Source organism: Oncorhynchus keta, chromosome 16, assembly GCF_023373465.1.
Source record: "Oncorhynchus keta strain PuntledgeMale-10-30-2019 chromosome 16, Oket_V2, whole genome shotgun sequence".
In the NCBI taxonomy this organism is placed as follows: Eukaryota; Metazoa; Chordata; class Actinopteri; order Salmoniformes; family Salmonidae; genus Oncorhynchus; species Oncorhynchus keta.
In genome coordinates, this window is record NC_068436.1 from 10,461,069 (window position 1) to 10,479,356 (window position 18,288).

Below are 18,288 nucleotides of genomic sequence, written 5' to 3' on the forward strand. Positions count from 1 at the left end.
CAACTCTCGCTCTCTTGAAGACGGAAGGGACGTAGCCAGCGGTCAGGGATGAGTTGATGAGCGAGGTGAGGTAAGGGAGAAGGTCTCCGGAAATGGTCTGGAGAAGAGAGGAGGGGATAGGGTCAAGCGGGCAGGTTGTTGGGCGGCCGGCCGTCACAAGACGCGAGATTTCATCTGGAGAGAGAGGGGAGAAAGAGGTCAGAGCACAGGGTAGGGCAGTGTGAGCAGAACCAGCGGTGTCGTTTGACTTAGCAAACGAGGATCGGATGTCACCTTCTTTTCAAAATGGTTGACGAAGTCATCTGCAGAGAGGGAGGAGGGGGAGGGGAGGAGGGATTCAGGAGGGAGGAGAAGGTGGCAAAGAGCTTCCTAGGGTTAGAGGCAGATGCTTGGAATTTAGAGTGGTAGAAAGTGGCTTTAGCAGCAGAGACAGAGGAGGAAAATGTAGAGAGGAGGGAGTGAAAGGATGCCAGGTCCGCAGGGAGGCGAGTTTTCCTCCATTTCCGCTCGGCTGCCCGGAGCCCTGTTCTGTGAGCTCGCAATGAGTCGTCGAGCCACGGAGCGGGAGGGGAGGACCGAGCCGGAGGATAGGGGACATAGAGAGTCAAAGGATGCAGAAAGGGAGGAGAGGAGGGTTGAGGAGGCAGAATCAGGAGATAGGTTGGAGAAGGTTTGAGCAGAGGGAAGAGATGATAGGATGGAAGAGGAGAGAGTAGCGGGGGAGAGAGAGCGAAGGTTGGGACGGCGCGATACCATCCGAGTAGAGGCAGTGTGGGAAGTGTTGGATGAGAGCGAGAGGGAAAAGGATACAAGGTAGTGGTCGGAGACTTGGAGGGGAGTTGCAATGAGGTTAGTGGAAGAACAGCATCTAGTAAAGATGAGGTCGAGCGTATTGCCTGCCTTGTGAGTAGGGGGGGAAGGTGAGAGGGTGAGGTCAAAAGAGGAGAGGAGTGGAAAGAAGGAGGCAGAGAGGAATGAGTCAAAGGTAGACGTGGGGAGGTTAAAGTCGCCCAGAACTGTGAGAGGTGAGCCCTCCTCAGGAAAGGAGCTTATCAAGGCATCAAGCTCATTGATGAACTCTCCGAGGGAACCTGGAGGGCGATAAATGATAAGGATGTTAAGCTTGAAAGGGCTGGTAACTGTGACAGCATGGAATTCAAAGGAGGCGATAGCCAGATGGGTAAGGGGAGAAAGAGAGAATGACCACTTGGGAGAGATGAGGATCCCGGTGCCACCACCCCGCTGACCAGAAGCTCTCGGGGTGTGCGAGAACACGTGGGCGGACGAGGAGAGAGCAGTAGGAGTAGCAGTGTTATCTGTGGTGATCCATGTTTCCGTCAGTGCCAAGAAGTCGAGGGACTGGAGGGAGGCATAGGCTGAGATGAACTCTGCCTTGTTGGCCGCAGATCGGCAGTTCCAGAGGCTACCGGAGACCTGGAACTCCACGTGGGTCGTGCGCGCTGGGACCACCAGATTAGGGTGGCCGCGGCCACGCGGTGTGGAGCGTTTGTATGGTCTGTGCAGAGAGGAGAGAACAGGGATAGACAGACACATAGTTGACAGGCTACAGAAGAGGCTATGCTAATGCAAAGAGATTGGAATGACAAGTGGACTACAAGTCTCGAATGTTCAGAAAGTTAAGCTTACGTAGCAAGAATCTTATTGACTAAAATGATTAAAATGATACAGTACTGCTGAAGTAGGCTAGCTGGCAGTGGCTGCGTTGTTGACACTACACTAATCAAGTCGTTCCGTTGAGTGTAATAGTTTCTACAGTGCAGCTATTCGGGGGCTAGCTGGCTAGCTAGCAGTGTTGATTACGTTACGTTGCGTTAAAAGAACGACAATAGCTGGCTAGCTAACCTAGAAAATCGCTCTAGACTACACAATTATCTTTGATACAAAGACGGCTATGTAGCTAGCTATGTAGCTAGCTACGATCAAGCAAATCAAACCGTTGTGCTGTAATGAAATGAAAATGTGATACTACCTGTGGAGCGAAGTGGAATGCGACCGGGTTGTTGAGTGAAATCAGTGAAATCGGCCAAAACAAGCTCAATAACTCAATGCACGCACACACTCCTATTGATTATATGCCTCCGTGTGAATAGGCCTAGGCTACATCTTGATTTACCCAGTTTATCAATAGAGATGTACCATTCAAATGAAAAATTACCATTAGGTTATGTAGTTAGATTGTAAAAACAAAGTCAAATTGATTGTATGATTGTATAATTGATTCATTAATGGATGCATGGCTGTCTCTGAAAAATGTTGATGCAAAAAATGTCAAATGGAATGATATTGAACTCAAAAGACGCCCAACGATTGAACAGAGCAGTAGCTGTGTTTATCTGTCTGGACCAAGTGCCATTCTGTGACTCAGGTTCAAATGCCTTCTTTTTTTGCAGTGTTATCGTTTTGGTATTGAGTATTGTGACGGTATCGAGAATCGTGATACTTAACCTGGTATCGATGTCCAAATTCTGGTATCGTGACAACACTAATAGGCTACTGAATATAGCCTATTCACCTCGCAGTCAGAGGGGATATTGAGCGGTTTCCTCCTGCATGTTGTTGGAACACCAAAGCGAAAGTAATATGAAGTTTGGGACACAAGTTACGCCTCTTCCTAATCATAGATGGATTTAACATACATTTACATTTAAGTCATTTAGCAGACGCTCTTATCCAGAGCGACTTACAAATTGGTAACATAAGCATTTACCTCCAATAAACAAATGATTTATGGTTTTGTTTAGGCATTTTAGTTTGTTTGACATTCGCCAATGTGAAACCAACCAGACCAAATGAAAAAAAGACAATGCAACAAGCCAAACTCTGATTCAAACTAAACTGCTCAGAAGTGCAGAAATACACTGTATCCAACCACCCACAGGAGGGCCAGCCTTAATACACCGAAGCTAAGGAGTCTCCACACAATCATCCAATCCTGACTGACAGCTGACTGGGTATGTTTACCCACCGGTGTTAGACAAACAAACAAACAAAGCTAAATCGCAGTAGAAATGTGCGTGAGAGCAACAGATAAATAGAATCTCTAGCCCACACAACAACAACAACAACAACAGCAGCAGCAGCAGCTAGCTCACATCTCAACCCTGCGGCTACAGCCAGGCAGCACAATGGAAAAACATTTGGGAAATGGATTTAATCTGTATTGGGAGAAAACAAACATCTGATTTAATTGAATGGAGTTAATAAAATTATTTTTAATGTGAGTGTTTTCCTAAGGGATCAGCAGGAGACAGACGGTCCGTGTGGAATTTAATCTGCTCATTTTGAAATGAACGTGACTAATTGAATCATAAAATTATTTAATTTAGTGGAGATGAGTTTGAAAACTTTTCTCTCTCTCTCCCTCCCTCTCTCTCTCCGTATTCAGTGTTTCTTCTGTTTGCCTATTCTGATTCCTGGAAATGATGTGGCATAATAAGTTGGAAAGGTGAGGGAATACCATATCAATATGTACAATTCATATGAAAAATCCCTTGACAAAATTAATATCAAGATACACCTGCTGACAATTTTGATAAATTCAACATAGCTTATTGTCTTGGCCTGACACTTCCAAGAATGACATCTGTGAGTTTGCAACATGTTTTCAGCTTTAACATGCTTACTTAATGTCACTGATAAGACTGCTGGCAGTCAACCACCACACTCATAATATCTCTGGATATCATCAGATTAGTGTTATTTAGCCCATATCAGTTAGAAAACAGGTTTTCACAAATGAAAACTCTTGACAAATGAAAAGCATAAAACTCAGCAAAAGACTACCGAGCAAAGAAAGGGCCGGGTAAATATTTTGGCCACAGTAAGGATTTTGACTCGACTTTAACTCGATTATTTCTCAAAGTTCAGTCAATACAAATAATACATTCATCATTCGATGGAGACACTTGGCGAATGATCGTACGTCTCATCAATATCAAACAACATGGCGCTCTGACTATAAATAATCAAATAAGTTCCAGTGGTTTTCAGTTCCTAAATACCAATAGGTAATTCAGAGAAAGAAAACCAAAATAAATCGACATCCTTACAGTTTCTGCCGTTCTACTCATTTCTCTGTGTTGTGTTTGAGAAAATCAAATCCAGTGTCGGGAAATACCCAAAACATCTGAGATCCAATCTTGGATGAAACAGCCTGGGGTCCTTTGTTTAGGATGGACAGAACAGTGATTGCCCGGGTGGAAGGCCCAGATGGTTTTGGCACAGACATAATGTTACTGGGGTAACACTGAGGTAAACCTGTCAACTTACTGTTGATGTGGTCGATGTAGTAGATGCCAATCTGAGGGTCGTATGAGGCCTCCCATCCCCACGGTAACTCGTCTCCCACACAGTCCGCAAACGACAGGGGCTTCGTCAACCTGAGAGAGAAACATACAGTATCTGTACACAGAAACATACAGTATCTGTACACAGAAGCATAGAGTATCTGTACACAGAAGCATACAGTATCTGTACACAGAAGCATACTGTATCTGTACACAGAAACATACAGTATCTGTACTGTACACAGAAGCATACAGTATCTGTACACAGAAGCATACAGTATCTGTACACAGAAGCATACAGTATCTGTACACAGAAACATACAGTATCTGTACACAGAAGCATACAGTATCTGTACACAGAAGCATACAGTATCTGTACACAGAAGCATACAGTATCTGTACACAGAAACATACAGTATCTGTACACAGAAGCATACAGTATCTGTACACAGAAGCATACAGTATCTGTACACAGAAACACATGAAACGTAAAGCTAGTGCATATCGTAACCAATATATAAACTACATAAGGTGGTTCATTCATATAAAAAGACGAGTAAAAAGAAAAGCCATAAAGGAATCATCCATTACTACAACGCTGGTTTATAGTGACCTCCGTCAGAGGCCATTGACTGTCTAGAACGTTCCATGTGAAAGACCTAGTGACCTTAGAAACTAGAGTTCAGAAAGACAAGCCACTAAACAACAACAACGCCACTGGAGCATCCAGCAGTAACAGTGACACATTCCTGAGGGACCAAAGTCTAAAACTGGCACTGTGGTACCACTCACTCAGCTCAGTGTGGCTGGCTGGCTGTGGGCTGGGGGAAGTCTGGCTAGACAGGGAGAGAGAAGGGACACTAAACCACTGTTCCATCTATTTGGGATGCGTTGCCCAAGGACTGGCTGGGTGGCTGCCTGAACATTGTTCTCGCTCTCCCTTTCTACTGGTATTTTGGATGACTTGGCCCATGTAGACAGTAGACGAGAGACAACCAAGTTCACTGGCAGGGTCATGACAAGATGGAGGTGGAGAACGGGTGTAGGAGTGAGAGGGAGAGAGCGGTTTTGGAAGATTGTGTTGTATCTTTGAAACTCCAAAAAATGTTTGAGAAACTGGGACAGAATCTATATTGAATAAGTCTAAGAATGTGGGCAATGGGTATTAACGTAGCAGTTTAAGCCAAGCCAGCATGCCGCCCGGCGTACTTCACTGTGTTTATTCAGTGCACTCTAAGACACACAAACGCTAATGCTAACAAACAGGTGCACACACACACACAGGCCAACTCTCTTGGCCTGGGCGGCTGTCAGTCTGGTATGCACGCTCCCTCGGCTGTAAACGTTAAAAATTAGACAGGCGGTATTCCTGGTATGCCCCCTCGGCTGGGTCGGCCGACTATCGCACTCCGTACACCACCGACGACCTTTGAACTCAGAAGCCAGTCTCTGGACTGGTCTGCTGTCCTGCACTGTCCTATCATCCTCGTATTGTCCTACCATGACTATTATCTACAGTTATTACTATGCTATCAGTTTAGCATCAGAGTGGCTGTTCAACTGAAGAACGAATGCATGAACCAAGTGTTTGAAAAGCTAAAAACCTCTACATTATCAGTAGACCAATCACTAACATCACACTGATCAAACCAACACTTTACTGTTTGGACACAAGCCCATCACCGAGAAATGTCCTCATACAACACTCAGTCAGGTCAGCAGCAACACTAAGCAATGTGAAAATAGAGGCCGTACTGAAGTGACAGGACAGGGACCGCCCTCCTCCCTCTCCACTATGGCGTGACTATTGAGAAATCTTCTGACTAGTAGTCTGCCCCTCAGTGTGTGTGTGTGTGTGTGTACAACATTCCAGAAATTGATAACTCACTCACACCTTGGCTACCCACCCCGCAATGACATGTCCTCACCTCACCCAACTGCCATGTCACACATTCACATTCATGCTCTGAACCCTCTCACACACACACACACACACACACACACACACACACACACACACACACACACACACACACACACACACACACACACACACACACACACACACACACACACACACACACACACACACACACACACACACACACAAATGGCCAGCCCAACACCTTCATCAGCCCCATACATCACCTCGGGGCACCTCCTTCCCCTGCACAATAACCAAGACTGCTACAAATGACGTCATGTCCAAAAGAGAGAAAAGTGTTAAATCTGGCCCTTCACACATCTGAGGACAAATCATTAAGATTCCCAGCCACACAGTCAGCAGTGGGACGGACACAAAGACCTGGACTGGAGCTTGTTGCTGTGGCTGAGATAAGATATCTGACTGACTAGCACCTTTTGATGCGTCCCAACCAACAGAAGAGGAGCCAAACGTCACCACTACAGAGAGGAGTGGGTGTGCGTGTGTGAAGAGGAGATATGTGAGGGAGAGATAAGAGGAAGACAACAGGGGAGGTGGAATGGGATGATTGGACGGTACACTGTCCACTGTCGTCATGATAACAATGATCCAATGTCTTTAGGCCTGGGCCTATTTCTCACCACAGCGGTCGGCTGAGGGGACATAAAGAGACGAAAAGAGACTCCCATTAGTCACTGTCTCTGACAGCACCTCCAGAACAGAACAGGCTGATTGTTGAAGGGTTGAATGGATGTGAGAAACAAGCTGTAACTGTCCTAACAATGTAAACAATGTGAGTTGGGGCTTTGTTTTCTGGCCAAAGCTAATTTTGCACCTAAGCAATTAGCCTATCAGACCACAACAATACAAACTAGCTGCTACATCTGGTGAGACGGGCCTACTTTGTTGCAATTCACTTTCACACTAGAGCGCTGACCTCTGTGTCAAGAGATGCTCTACAGAAGAGGCGTGACAGGCGAGCAGGCTTTTGTTCCAGCCCAGCACTGACACCTAATTCAACTGAACGCTACAACCTTGGTTAGCTGAATACAAGTGAAAACATACAGTGGCAGGCTACTAGATAGAGACACATTGAAAGCATTCAGCATAGCTCCTAGGAATATGTTGGCCGGCCAGTGGAGGAGCAGGAAACCGTGGCCTGTGGATGGCCATGTGTGGCGCACATTACAGGACGCGGCCATGTTTTCTGGTCTCCAAGGCTACCACACACTCTTGTTTTTGTCGTCCCTCTATTTCCCCTTTCCTCTCCCTTCTCCCTCTCGTTCAGACTCAAGCACAGACGCCAGCAGCTGTGAAAAGCCACGATTTACATCACTTCTTTTATTATCGGTCTTCTCCTGTCTCTTTCCCCCCTACCGTGCCAACCACGTCATACAAAGCGCCAAAAAAAGTAAAGAAGAAAAAAGAGCGAGAGGGAAGACTTTTGTGGCAGAGGCCATGCTTTTACAAATTCGCCCCAATTAAACGGGTCAAGCTCCAAACTGAGAGGGCCAAGAGAATTTGTGCATGTGTGTCTGCATGTGTACGCGCGCCTGTGTGTGTATGGGAGGGGAGAAACCTGGGCTGGAGTCTTATCTATGCCTCCTCTTCTGGAAATAAACATTTTTGGGGCTGGAGCAGTGAGGAGGGAGGCATTTACATTTCTCTCTTTTCTGGGGGATTTAGACAGGGAGGGAGGGAGGGCTCAGGAATGTGGTGCAGCACTCTGACACTGCCTCTTATTCTCAGCCCCTCTCATAAATCCGAGATCTGGATGGCTGGGCCTGTCAGACGTCAGGGGGAGGAGAGCGAAAGAAGGAGGGAAATAGAAAGGGGGAGGCAGAGGGGGAAGAGTGAGAGGGGGAGTGAGAAAGAAAAGAGAAGGATGGAGAGCGAGAGAGATTGAAATAATTTGTCAACCATATTGTAGAACCTACATTGTTTTCACAACGTTAAATCACTCCTGTCAGTTAGGCCTTGGCCAATGACGCTCATTTAAATGTGAATTTGAGAGGTGAGGGAAAGCAAGGGAGAAAGGTGGGGGGAAAAAGAGGGATTCCTTTTTTTCTGCCAAAAATGTGTATTCCTCCACTGGACAGCCAGGGTCCCCTCTGCTTGACTGAACAGAACAGGTCTAGTCCCTGGCCTGACTGTAAACATAGGGATGAGAGGGGATGACGTGCAGATGAAGCATGAGACAGTCTTGGCGAAGCTTGGCGGGGTGCTATGCTAAAGGTGGGAGGGTCCACTTGGATTCCAAGTATAACACACCCACGCACACACCAAAATCTTTTCAAAACGCATCCTTTTGGGATGAATTGGGGGATATTGCGTTGACAGGGTTCGTGCTTTCCAACTTTACTTCATAATACCAGAGTACAGGGGTGAATCATTTGTAAATATGAAACACCTGTTGCTATCTGGCAATGGGAGTTTTCCCAATTCCCATACACAAAAAGTTCCATCCTATGTCATTTCTGGACAAATTATACGGATGAAGTGAGTTATTCTTTGTGGCACACTATGCATGTCTCTGTTCCATCTATCCATCACGTCATGGTTATTATGATGCACTGAACCGGTACCTCGCAACTAGGGTTGCACATTTTGGGGAATATTCAGAGGTGGAAACTTTCCGTGGCAATTAACGGGAATATATGGGAATGAATGGCAATATGCAAATGAATATTAATTCCATTTAAATGTAGATTTTTTTTTGCATTTGATATATTTACCATATCATATGGAGACAGAAACATTTTACATTATCATCAGTAGACATAATTGCAAATTATTAAATCCTTCCGATAGACATTTAGTTACGAATTGAACTTTAATTAAATGAGTTGACTCTTCACATGGGATGATTTCACTGAACAACAAAAGAAAGGGAATATTGAATGATTCCCAATGATCCATTGAATCTCCCAAAAACATTTTCAACATACATCTGTTAAATGATAGTCTAGAAACTAAAGCTTTGGTTGTCTTCCTCTCAAGCTTCCATGTCTTCTCCCTGGACGACCTCAATGTCCACCTCTTGAACATCGGACTCTGAGGCCTCATCTTCACTGTCACTTGCCAACCTTGTTGAGGATGGCTCGTTGTCAGGCTCAAAAAGCCTCAAATTTGCCTGGATGGCCACCAATTATTCAACCCTTGTATTGGTCAGCCTGTTGCGTGCTTTGGTGTGTATGTTCCCAAACAAGGACCAGTTGCGCTCTGAAACGGCTGATGTTGGTGGGATTTGGAGGATGATGGAGGCAACAGGGGAAAGAGCCTCAGATCCACAAAGTCTCCTCCCCCAGGTGGCTGATGAGATATGTTGGCATGACAACCATATTGAATTTCCATCCCAAAGCCCTTGCTTGGAAGTGTACTTCACCAGACAGCAAAGAACCTTGCCCTCATCCAGGCCAAGGTGGCGAGACATGGTACTGATAACACCATAGGCCTTGTTGATCTCTGCACCAGACAGGATGCTCTTGCCAGCATACTTTGGGTCCAACATGTACGCTGCGGCGTGTATGGGCTTCAGGTAGAAGTCTTCACGCTTTTTGATGTATTTCAGAACTGCAGTTTCCTCTGCTTGGAGCAACAGTGAAGTGGGCAGGGCAGTACAGATTTCTTATCTTACATCTGCAAGCAGAGTCTGAACATCAGACAGAATGGCATTGTCTCCCTCAATCTGTGCAATGGCAAATGCTATAGGTTTCAGGAGTTTCAGGCTGCTTACCACTCTCTCCCAAAATACATCATCCAGGGGGATACTCTTTATGGGGTTGTCCATATTGGCAGACTGTGATATGGCTATTTCTTGGAGAGACTCCTTCCCCTCCAGAAGACTGTCAAAAATTATGACAACACCACTCCAACAGGTGTTGCTGGGCATCTTCAATGCGGTGCTCTTATTCTTCTCACTTTGCTTGGTGAGGTAGATTGTTGCTATAACTTGATGACCCGTCACATACAGTGGGGGAAAAAAGTATTTAGTCAGCCACCAATTGTGCAAGTTCTCCCACTTAAAAATATGAGAGAGGCCTGTAATTTTCATCATAGGTACACTTCAACTATGACAGACAAAATGAGGGAAAAAATCCAGAAAATCACATTGTAGGATTTTTAATGAATTTATTTGCAAATTATGGTGGAAAATAAGTATTTGGTCACCTTCCTTGCCCACGAACATTCGACCAACCATCAGAGATGATTGCAATACAGTCTGCTTTCTCTATGATTTGGTTAACCTTCACTTGAACTCTGTTGAACTCTGCATCCAGCAAATTAGTAGATAAAGAATGTCTGGTTGGAGGGGTGTATGCTGGACGAAAAACATTCAGAAATCTCTTCCAATACACATTGCCTGTGAGTATCAGAGGTGAACCAGCTGCATACACAGCTCGAGCAAGACATTCATCAGCATTTCTCTGACTACGTTCCTCCATTGAGTCAAGAAAACTTCTGATTCCAGCAGGACCATGAGCTGTTGCTATCGATAAGGTCTCTGATTCATCATTTTCACCTCAAATAGAAGTAGAAGGACTTTTGTCAGAGGTTGCTTGTTGTGAGTGCTGAGGGAACTTTATGCACTTGGCCAGATGATTCATCATCTTTGTTGCATTCTTCACATATGATTTGGCACAGTATTTGTAAATGTACACAGCTTTTCCTTCTACATTAGCTGCAGTGAAATGTCTCCACACATCAGATAGTGCCCGTGGCATTTTCCTGTAAAGATTAGAAAACAATTAGTAAAAAAATACAATTCCATGTACAGATAAATAGTTAAGCAGTTAGATTAAACAACTCCTTTGTAAGATAAATGTTTTCAAATGAAACATATATGGAAACAGGTGAATTAACACTCCTCAGTTAGCAGGCTCAAGCAAGCTAAAACCCACATGGTAGCAAAACTAGCAGAAATTGTTAACAAGTTAGAAATTATTTAAACACACTTTGCCGTAGGCTACTCTTTACTAGTTAACAAAAAATTATGTATGTCATATAAAATATATTCACCCCACCCAGTATTGTAATCAAAACTTACCAGAAAGCATGTAGTCCTTGGCTCAGATAGTGTAGTAGTGTGGGCACAATAGCGTTTAATTAGTGTGCAAGATCTTGAGAATCAGCTGTACATGTAATGGAAGCGTGCACTGCACATGTGATGGAAGAATGCACTGTGCATGCAGAGGGTTGCAATTCCATTGAATTGGGGATAGTTTAACCAAAATATGCCACAAGACCTAGAATTGCCTTATGTGTTATCCCACAAAAAAAGGTTCACTGTGATAAACTAACTTTATTGATGAACTTAAGCAAAATTCCCGGGCTTAAATTCCCATGGAAAAATTCAGGAAATTTTACGGAAAGTTTCTGACCCTTTGCAACCCTACACGCAACCAAACCAAATAATATGATGGAAATCATAGAACGTGTCAGCAAAATGCATCAAGTCGCCGTCCTTGCATTGTGCAGTCAAATGGCAAACGCTCTAATGTTTCCAAGCCGTCAACAAGCGGTCGCAATTAACACCATTAAGTACATAGGCCTACAGTGGCATTAGATTCCTACCAGCCAGTAGTAATGGAGGGAGGGGTCGATACAGTTACACATCACAATATTACTTTGGGATGATATTATATTGATATTTGACTCTAAGTCATCTGTACCTGCGCCAGAATTCCAGTATTTTTCATCAGAATTCCAGTATTTTTCATCCTATAGCTTGTTCTCCAACTTCTTTTTAAACAGTGAGCCAATATGTTTTCAGCACTTTTATTTCCCTGACTGATGAAAACTTGTTTTCTCATGGTCTCTCTTGTCTCTCTGCAGCAGACATATAGTGAGCAATATGTTTGGAAAATCAAATCAAAATTAAATCACAGAATCAAATCGTAGTACATATAGAATCTCAATACATATGTTATCGACATCTAACTATCCTGATAATATCGTATCTTGAGGTCTCTGGGAATTCCCAGCCCTCCAAGCCAGACAGCACAATCTCTCCTGGGCCCATATTCATCGAGTCTCAGAGTAGGACTACTGATCTAGGAACAGGTCCACTCTGTCCATGTAATCTTATTGATTATGATCTAAAAGGCTAAACTGATCCTGGTTCAGCACTGCTAACATGAGAATATTTTTTTAATACAGGCCCTGAACTAACTTTGTACCTATATAACATAGGTAAATGACTTAATGACGCCACGTAAAATTTTGCACTACACCTACAACACAGCATTCCTAACCTAGCCCACAATGTCTGCAGTGTGGATGGAGCAGTCAACACATTGAGCAGTCATTTGAAAGCTTCATGACATACTATGGAACGCCGTTTGGGTCTTTGCGTGTCAAAAAAAAGATACACGTCAAATAACACTATTTGACGCGTTAAATAAGCTTTTAATTTGACACGTTAAATAACACAGTTCTATTATAGAATGTTGTGTGTTCTGAATTTGCATGTGCAAGCCAAGTGCCACCACTACTATCAGTAGCACTGTCAAATCTGTACAAGCAAACACCGGCGCCAGGAACGATGTGTTTACAATACCGCGTTGGTAATAAAGCATTATTTGTTTGACCGCAACTTCTGGGGTAGCTAGCTAGATTTAGCTTGGTACCTAGCTAGCACCAATACAACCAGCCTGAAAACAATGACCAGTAGAAACTGCAGTCATTTTCACTATTCTTAGCAATGATTTAGGAATCCTTGTGAGTAAGTATTAGCTAGATAGCCACTTGTTGTTCGCCTACTGAAATTGAACTTCAGTTCATGAAAATAAATAGCTAGCCAGCTACTTAAACCTGTTGACCAAAGCTAACGTCATAAGCATCCAGCTAGCTTCACCTGGCTTGTGAGGCTCGACCTGACCAGGTTGTGTTGTGAAGCTATCCACAATAAGAATTAGCCACAATAGTGGAATTTGCGGTTTGCCTTCAAAATAATAGTACCACTTTGATGCAGAAGGTTACAATTAGTGGAATCATGTCATATTTAGACTAGATCATGTTAAACAAGGTTGGAATGTGAAGCAATGAAATGGGATATCAGTCGACTAGGTGACACCCACAGAACACAACTGTGAAGAGTTTACGCAAATATTAGCGTTGTAGCTCTTATCGCGTGAAATCACCTCCCAATTCATATGGCACTGTACAGCTTTACCTAAGGATTGGGATCAATGAAATGGGGTAACAGTCTACTCAAGAACCAATATATTTTTTCCCAACATCCCCCTCAGAGTTATCAGACTCCAAAACATCCACACAGTATTGTTTTTCCTCTGGAATAGTGTTGAATACACATAGGTTGACAATAAATGTGGCTCAATTCACAGTTGTCCCGCAATAAGAACTACGATGCTAACGTTCTCTGGGTGTCACTGAGTAGACTGACACACCATGTCATTGATCCACAATCCATAGAGTGAAATAAGTATGCCCCCAATGCAATTCTAAAGTACTTATTTAACCAGGCAAGTCAGTTAAGAACAAATTCTTATTTACAATGACAGCCCAGGAACAGCAGGTTAACTGCCTTGTTCAGTGGCAGAGGAACAGATTTTTTACCTTGTCATCTCTGGGATTTGATCTAGCAACCTTTTGGTTACTGGACCAACACTAACCATTAGGCTACCTGCCTCCCCAAGTATTATACATCCAGTGTGATTTCAACAGATTGTTTGTCAAATTAACAAATTATTGTCTTTTGTTGATTTCATATAACAACATTCCAGCCTAGTTTAGGATGATCAATTCAATAATGGCATAATTATACTATTTGTATGCATTTTCATCACTGTCAATTACATACTTTTATTTTGAAGGCAAAATCCACTATTATGGCTAGTGGCTATTATCCTTATTGTGGCTAGCTTCATATAGATGGGTCCGGCCACCATTAATCAAATAGCTACTGAAACAGATTGTCGCTTTGCTATGTTTTTGGGGAAGAACATTGTTTGGATCCATGAACTAGCTAACTTTTTTTATGACCTGCACTGTAGGTGAGCGAGACAACTTTACCAGCATCATAGCATAGGTATCGATGAATCGTTGTGACATATGAAATACGAGTGACAGTGTAATCAATGTGTAATAACTACATAAAAAATGTATGAACGCGTTAAATTATTATGCGATGTGCAGTCATAATCAGGTCCTGATTGGTCAACAAGCTTATTTGACACATCAAATAGTGTTATTTGACGTGTATCTTTTTTGATATGCAAAGACCCAAACGGCATTCCACAGAAATCCTGGTTGAAAATGAAACGACTGAACAAATGAACAATGAAACAGCACAGCAAGTAAGTGAAAGAAATATGTTTTGATTATGTTTTACTGGTAGTGGGAACATACGTAAATGCCAACAAAATTACTTTTTGGTCAGTGTGGTGTGTGTGAGTGTGTGTAACCTTTATTAAACTAGACAAGTCAGTTAAGAAAAAATTATTATTTACAACGACGGCCTACCCCCAAACCCAGACGACGCTGGGCCAATTGTGCGCCGCCCTATGGGACTCCCAGTCACGGCCGGATGTGATACAGCCTGGAGTCAAACCAGGGACTATAGTGACGCTTCTTGCACTGAAATGCAGTGCATTAGACCGCTGCATGTGTGTTAACTATTTGACTGTACTAGAATGCTTAAAAGGACACCTTAATTTTAAATATCGGTTATCGTTTTTTGGGGGCAAGGAAAATAATGGATACCGGTATCGGCCAAAAATGTAATATCGGTGCATCAATATCTCAAAATGCATAGTAGGTCGGATGAGTAAGCTGATCCTAGATCTGTGCCTACCTGCAACTTCTCTCCTGAACAGGACTGTGAGGTGTAGCAGAGTTGGAAAGAGCAGGGCATGCTGCCAAAGCTCTGTCAGCCGGTAATTAGTCAAGCGAACCCTCTTATCTCAGAACACACAATCTTTATAACATTTATGTTCTTCACAACAATGTATCGACAGACAATACAGGGCCAGGACCAATAGTAGCCTAATAGTAGACCTACATACCCCCATGGATCAAATATGGTTTTACAATATATGATTTCTTCCCCTTTGAACATATCACGCACGGTAAGGTCCTTAGGGTCGTAAATACCGTTAGCATTTCTGAGCCTGGGCCAAGATTAAGATTGTGAAAAGGGGCTGAGTATGATTCCCTTCCACCCTGACACGGCATTCTAGCGTTCTTGCCGATTAACACTGTTCTAGAATTAGAGGTATTAGCCTATCATTCTAGGAAGTTCATTTCATTCTAGAATGTGTAGAATCTAGACGCAGTTCAGGTGGAGGCAGGGAACCGTGGATAATGATGATTTGGCTTGTTTCTAAGTGGGAGCAACTTGATGAATATCATTCACAATGCCTGGTGGTGGTCTCATAGGAATGGCTGGCATGCCACCTATTATTGGCTAGCAGTTTTCTAACAGTATAAGGCATTAAGACACATTATAGCAGCATTTGGCTTCAATTATACCCTTGCTCGTTCAGCTTAGGGGGGTCTGAGTGAGCACAGACCGGAACATCCGTACAGTGTCACATGGCCTTCTCTTTCAACTCTTCAGGTTTCAATCAGCAACACACATCTGACATACATATGAGGCGTTAATATGACAACAATATAGGACTACTGTTGCGATTGATATGAAGCAAGTTGATTTAAATGATAGAACTTAGGCTAATGACTAGAATTGTTCAGTCATTGAGCGTTTAATCAAGCTACCCATGTTCTATCTATGCATGACTCAACACTGTAACGTACAACTAAATTAGCATTAACGAATCCCGCAATTCCATAGGGCAGCTAGGCATTATCCTTCCACTACGGCCGGACTTTCAGACAAATTATCCTAATAATTAGAGCTTAATGGTTTGTCATAAGTGGCATGTGGTGAACCCTATGTAATAAAACCCTGGTAAGAAAGACCTCAATTGAATTAAGCGTGCGTGTCAATACCGGCTAATGTACAGAATTAGCCTATTATTCAAAGCAATGGGCTGTTAGGTTTCTTCCTCCCCATGAAATTAGCCCTTAATAATATGGCAATCAAATATGCTACAGTTTAAGATGATTGTGTTTTACGTGTTAAATGTTTTTTTATTGATCCAATACCAAGGCACAGCATATCATTAATTAGTGGGCTAGAGCAGACTTGATCATAGGAGTTAACATACATCTGCACCAGAGGCCTTCACTTCTCCAGAGGAAACGTTTCATTTGATTTAACTAGGCTTAAGAACAACTTCTTATATACAATGATGGCCTACCCAGTCCAAACCCTAACCCGGGCGATGCTGGGCCAATCACGGCCGGTTGTGATACAGCCTGAAATCTAACCAGGGTCTGTAGTGCATTAGACAGCTGCGCCACTTGGGAGCCCCTAAACTTGGTGGATCTCAGATTCCCATATTTTTCATGACAATTTAATGAAACATTTACAAAAGCCAAAATGGTAACTTAGGGAAGCTGAAGCTTTTAAAAAAAAGTGCCATAGATTTTACCATTTCAAAGTGAGTGATGAATTATCAGGGTCCTTTCAGGGACTGCAGGAGACTCCACTGTCTTCACTCGCGTTTCTGCTTAGCATTTTAATTGCCTTTTTCATAGACCACTAAATCGTAAGTATAGCCATCTGTAATGAAATAGCTTATTTTACTGTAATAACTTTAGTATTGCTTTTATTTTGTACATATTTGCTCCTCTGGGATAATGGATGTAACGTTATAGCTTATTTTACTGTAATAACTTTAGTATTGCTTTTATTTGGTACCTATTTGCTTCTCTGTTGGAATCATACCCAGAAGTTCTAGAATCTCAGCAACAACAGAGCTCACTAGTTTGCTGTAGTTGCATAAAATGAGCACGTTGGTTTGATAGCTTGCTAGCTCATAAGAATAATGGTGCTAGCTACGTAAGCTAGCTATGACTTGTTGAATCCTCATTGAAATTGTGAAACAGTTAAAGCTAAAGTTAGCATCGTAAGGAATTTATTCCAAACCATGGCATGAGAAAGTTAGCTATCCAGTTAGCAAACTATAGCTAGCTGCTAGCTACATCCGGCATAGCCAGCTGAAATTCTATTTCTATAAACTATGCAACTAGCTATCAGTTGCCACCGTTTTTGCAATAGCTAACGTTAGATATGTTCAAATGACACGTTCTGCACGTTCTTGCAATACCAATAACTATGCTAGCTAACTTAGCAAAGGCGTGTTGATAGTTTCACACTATAATAATACATATAGCTAACGTACTGTAATAGTTAACAGTTAACGTTACTGTTCAAGGCATTCACTTGTTCAAACTCCTTTTGTTTCGATACGTAAACGTTTGTATAAACTGTTTATGAACTGTTTACAAACGCTGCCCCTTGTCAACTTCGCAAAATTTCGCAAACAGCCACTCTTGCTCGTTACCTGTCCCTCGGGTCTATCCAACTTGTTTGTTTAGTGTTGTGGTCGATATAAAACACTTTGCCGTCAAAGTCCCTCGCTTCTTCCCAGCCGTCGGGTAACGGCAGCTGGCCATTCCCCTTTCTAGGCATGCTCATCTTCTATAAGTTCCGCCATAAGTACGGTAGAAAAAAAATCCAGTGGAATACTAAAAAGCGACGAAAAACTCAGTAAAGATCCATGTTTTGCGTTCCCCTGTCCTCCATCTTGGGTTCCTAGCTGAACACATAGGCCTGGACAGACCGGGACAGACAGACTTGACTCCGTTCCCAGCAAACGGTACATTAGCATATCATTAGCATAAATCTATTTGCATGCACATTCCTGAGTGTTGCATTCCTGCGGCTTAACCCTTTCCAACACATCACCAGTGGAATATGTGTGTTGTTGACTTGTTACACTGGTTCAATCGAAGTATTTGGTCCCATACCCACGGTCCCATTCCAGACAAGCGGGACACGTTGCACCACCGCGTTAAATAGTTGTGTTATCGGCCGCTGTCGCTCTATGCAAGAACTGGGAGAAAAAGTTTTGGAATGGTGAAATATGCACCATTGCAAAATATAGGCAGATAGGATGATGGGACAAT

General features: G+C 43.0%; 1 protein-coding gene across 1 annotated transcript in view; it reads right to left on the reverse strand.

Moving 5' to 3' along the window:
* LOC118395555 (protein WWC2-like) overlaps positions 1-18,106 on the reverse strand; it is a 59,725-nt gene extending 41,619 nt beyond the window's left edge. Inside the window, exons 1-2 of the mRNA XM_052464674.1 lie at positions 17,664-18,106; positions 4,291-4,400 (exon numbers count right to left, since the gene is read on the reverse strand). Coding sequence (XP_052320634.1) covers positions 4,291-4,400; positions 17,664-17,797 — 244 coding nt within the window. The 5' untranslated portion in view covers positions 17,798-18,106. The remainder of the gene's footprint in view (positions 1-4,290; positions 4,401-17,663) is intronic.
* Positions 18,107-18,288: the final 182 nt, after the last annotated feature.